A 4,189-nucleotide genomic window follows, 5' to 3' on the forward strand; every position below is an offset into this window, starting at 1 on the left:
TACAACAATAACCTTCAATTTCTAGAACTAGAAATAGAATTCATCAAGAGACAATTAGAAATAGTAGCAGTCGAACTATATATATTCATATAATTAAGTAATATCAAACATCAAGTTGATGATGGTTAAGGTATATGGGAAATAAAAGAGCTTTGGAATATCTAAGAAAATACCCAATATCAAACTATATAAATCCACATAATCAATCGGTAGGCAAATATCAAGCTAGTGATGCCATGATGGTATAGTATAAAGAGGGGTAAAACACAGAAAAAAGATAGTTATAGAATATTAAGAACATGCCCAATACTATTATCGTTTATAAACAACTATACTTTCAAGCAACAAACAAAACACAACAAAAAAGTTAGATATTAATATGCAAGCATCAAACTGATGATGGAATAGCTTATAAAGAGGGGGGGAAATGAGAGCAAAAGAGAAGCTTTGGTTTGGAAGATTAAGAAAATACCCAATAAGATAAGTATTATCGTTTATCCTAATAAGAACATCTTGATTAACTTTCTTTTCTGCGTGTGAATGAAGCAATGGATAATACTAGTAATATTCAAGTTGAACTAAAGAAACGAGTAATTGAACTAATGGAACCAACCATAACACAGTACATATCGTCCACGCAAAGATAAGATAAACCACTTACACCAAAGAACTAAACCAATAAAAACTTCAAGTGTTTCTATTGACACTTGTGTTCCCCAACAACAACAATATCAGTTTTAAATACCAATATTCACCGAAATAAAAAAACATGGCAAGACCAAAGGAACCAACCTAGAATTAATTGCTTCATGAAAAAAGTAGAAGGGAAAGAAAGAAATTATAAAAAGAGAAGAGAAAAAAGGAGCAATGATTATATATATAATTAATTAACTGCTCTTTCTGGGTTTGCTTTTCCTCCTAGCTCTGCTTCTCGATGGCTCCACTTTTGGAAGTTGTATCTCTTCTTGTTTTGTTGTAACCCTCATGCATGCCGATGATGTTCCTTCTTCCTCGTTGGTTGTACCTTTTTCCATTGAACTCTCTGTGCCTTGTGCTCCTCCTTGCTCTATCACTTGTGCCTTTTCCTCTTCACTTTCTTCCAACTTTAAAACAATCTTACGAGGTCTACCTCTCTTTCGAGGAGCTTGAGGTTGAGGTTGAACTTGAACTTCATGTTGCTCTTTCTCATCTATTGTTGATGATGCTTCAGCTATTGCCACAGAAAGTTCCTTAGTTTTTTGTGGCTTCTTCTTGCCCATCATCAATACTCTCACTACTATTTTCCAATTTCTAAACTTTCAAATTCCAAGAGATCAATATCAAATCTTTCATGCTTTAGCCCTTCAATTCATTTTCACTAGATAGGATAGGAAGAAAAAAAAGATGATTCTGTTTCTAATGCAAAATACACACACCCACATACATATACTAACATCACGCACTTTCTCCTCTCTCTCTCTCTCTCTTTATTTTATTTATTTATTTTTATTTTGCAAGAAGACCAATATCTTTGACCAGAATCCGGGTTCTGGAAACGCTATAAAATCAAGACCCCTTGTAAACTATAGTGGAATAAAAAACAAATGACTATAAGTCTTCATTCGGGTGCCAATTAAATAAACCATTCATAGCATCATCTTTCACTTTCCTTTTTTGTCCATTCGTTCCGCCTAGTGTCATTCTAATTTACACGTTACTTTCATATTTTCTTTCTACCACAGTACACACATCAGAAAGAAAAGAAAACAAAAGAGAGAAAAAGAAAAGAAGTAGCTATATGCTTAATTGCTTATGCTAGTAGAAGAAAGTAGAGTAGTGTAGTAGACAGTGTGTGCAGAGGAGAGGGGGGAGCAAAGATGAAATGAGAAGAGTAGCCTTGACTAAACTAAACTAAAGAAAAGAAAACTAACCCAAAAGGAAGTGTGGTGAGAGTGGAAAAGTAATAAGCATAACCATGGTTAGGGGGTGTGGACCAAAGAGGTGATGGGAAAAGGGCATGTGGGGTTTTTACGAGGGGTAACGTAGCCAGATTTGGTGTGTGTGTGTGTTGTACTACTCACACGCAGTGTTCCAGTCTGACCACTTGTGTTGCTTCCCGGGTTTCGCGTCCTTACTCTTCTGCAGCTTTTGTGTGAGCATCATCACCCTTTTTTTTTCTTACCATTTTCACTTTGACTGTGAATTCTATCTTCAATCATCCATCCATGAGCAATGTAAAATGGTACTACTAGTCACTTGTATGTGAGTCTTGTAATTAAGTGCATGTTTTGAAAATTTAGTGAAAAAATATATTTGAGGTGGAAGTATTTTTGTAAAAGGATCAAAACTTCTATTTTTGTTTTTTTTTTATCTGTTAAAATATGTCACAGTACTGTCAATCAAAAGAAAATTTACGTATTTCAAAACAACAAAAAATAGAAGTGACGTTACTTTTGTGAAAACATAAATTACATTCAACTAACTTTTTCTCAAACAGACTCTTAGTATGAGGGCATAGCACCACACACGAGCAATGCAGCTCATTAGAATCTGTATTTTGTAGGCATACTTATAATAGTGTGAGAGACTGAGTCATCGGATTTTCAACTTATGTGAGACTTCTTTGGCCAAAATATTGTAATGAACTAACTTATGATCCTCCTAATTAATACTCCTTTAACTTATTTCTAACCTATTAAAGTGATCAGACTAGCTATCCAAAAATTGATAAGAGAATCGGGGTTCTGATAAATCTGTGGATCACTGGGTTTGTATGCTACTAAGCTTACATAGCTAATTAAAAGAGTAGCTTTGCCTTGTAATTTAATGGAACGTGAGAAGAAGATTGAGTGTTTTAACATTTGGAGGGAGAAATTATTACTTGTCTGGGGTATAATATATAATCGCAAATAGTGGCAGATTAGGACTAGAGTTAGTTGAGAAAATTTATTTAAAAAAATATTATTATCATGAAAATGAAATTAAAGACTTAAATATTAAAATAAAGTACAGTAAATTGAAAATGGAATAATTAAAATCTTCAATATTTCAATTGAATAAAGCATTAAAAAATACTTAGTGAGATAAAAAGAGAACAAAACTTAAGAAAAAAAATAGCCAATTATAAAACACAAAATTTGACAATGGCTAAAAATTTGAAAGCAAGGGGTTCAAAATAGGAGATGGGGTAAAAGGATAACAACACCTGGATATATATTTATATTTTCTCGAAGTTAAGGATACATTTGTACCACCTCAATCATACATGGATCTGTCACTTGTCTCAAACAATCTGTATATATGACACATATTTAAATTTTAATAATTCTTTTGTAAATTAACAAAAAGTTAATTATGTGTTATGTATAAATTAGACGAGATGACATAAAATAACGTTTTTTTTACCATATAGTAATAATAGTTTTGAATAATTATAAGCATAAATCTCATTCTCTTACAACTTATTTTTTTCTATCTTTCTCGTCACATCACATATAATACCTATTACTTTTTGTTTGGTGGAGATATCGCACTTTGGGATTAGCTATGTTGTGGATGTGTTCAAGCAGTAGACCTAGAGGTGACAACGTATATGTTGTAGGGATTCCAATGCCTTAGTGAATAAGGGTATGAGAAAGATGAAAAGCATGAAAGATATCATACTTGATCGTTGAGTTTGACTTCATATGGTAAATATTTGACGGGAAAAGCCATTGGACTGTTATTGTTACACATGGATGAAGTGACAAACCATTAGACGCACACAATTTGCGTGCCATGCTAGTTGGAAATTAAACCTGCTACATATTTTGTTACTTGTTATTAACATCGGCTTCATACCGCGTTGTAGATTTAGTAAGCATAGTCTATATGAGAACGAATTTGATATTCTGGATGGATCAAGTAGGGATTTTTGTTTTTTGTGTGTGTGAATCAAGAAATTTTTAGACAGAATATTAAAGATTAATTTCTTATGATATTAAGATTTATTTTAAGAATTAACTTCTCTTAATGAAATTTTTTCATACGTAAGACAAGATCAATCCATCAAGTCGAGAGTTGGTCCATATAACACTTCATATCTCTTTTCTTTTTTTATTTTTTATCTCTCTCCTCCATCCACCAACTAACATTATTCAATAATTTCTGCTTGCACGAGTGAGGGGAGTACTTTACTGTTCTGGGTTGTGGGCATTAGTCAAATGGAACA

General features: G+C 32.8%; 1 protein-coding gene across 1 annotated transcript; it reads right to left on the reverse strand.

The window, feature by feature from the left end:
- Nucleotides 1-567: 567 nt before the first annotated feature.
- Nucleotides 568-1,885, reverse strand: LOC114383436. The gene has a single exon (XM_028343113.1). The coding sequence runs from the start codon at nt 1,260-1,262 to the stop codon at nt 888-890; it is 375 nt and encodes a 124-aa protein (XP_028198914.1). The 5' UTR covers nt 1,263-1,885; the 3' UTR covers nt 568-887.
- Between the last annotated feature and the right edge of the window lie 2,304 nt (nt 1,886-4,189).

Source organism: Glycine soja, chromosome 14 (assembly GCF_004193775.1).
Source record: "Glycine soja cultivar W05 chromosome 14, ASM419377v2, whole genome shotgun sequence".
Taxonomy (NCBI): domain Eukaryota; kingdom Viridiplantae; phylum Streptophyta; class Magnoliopsida; order Fabales; family Fabaceae; genus Glycine; species Glycine soja.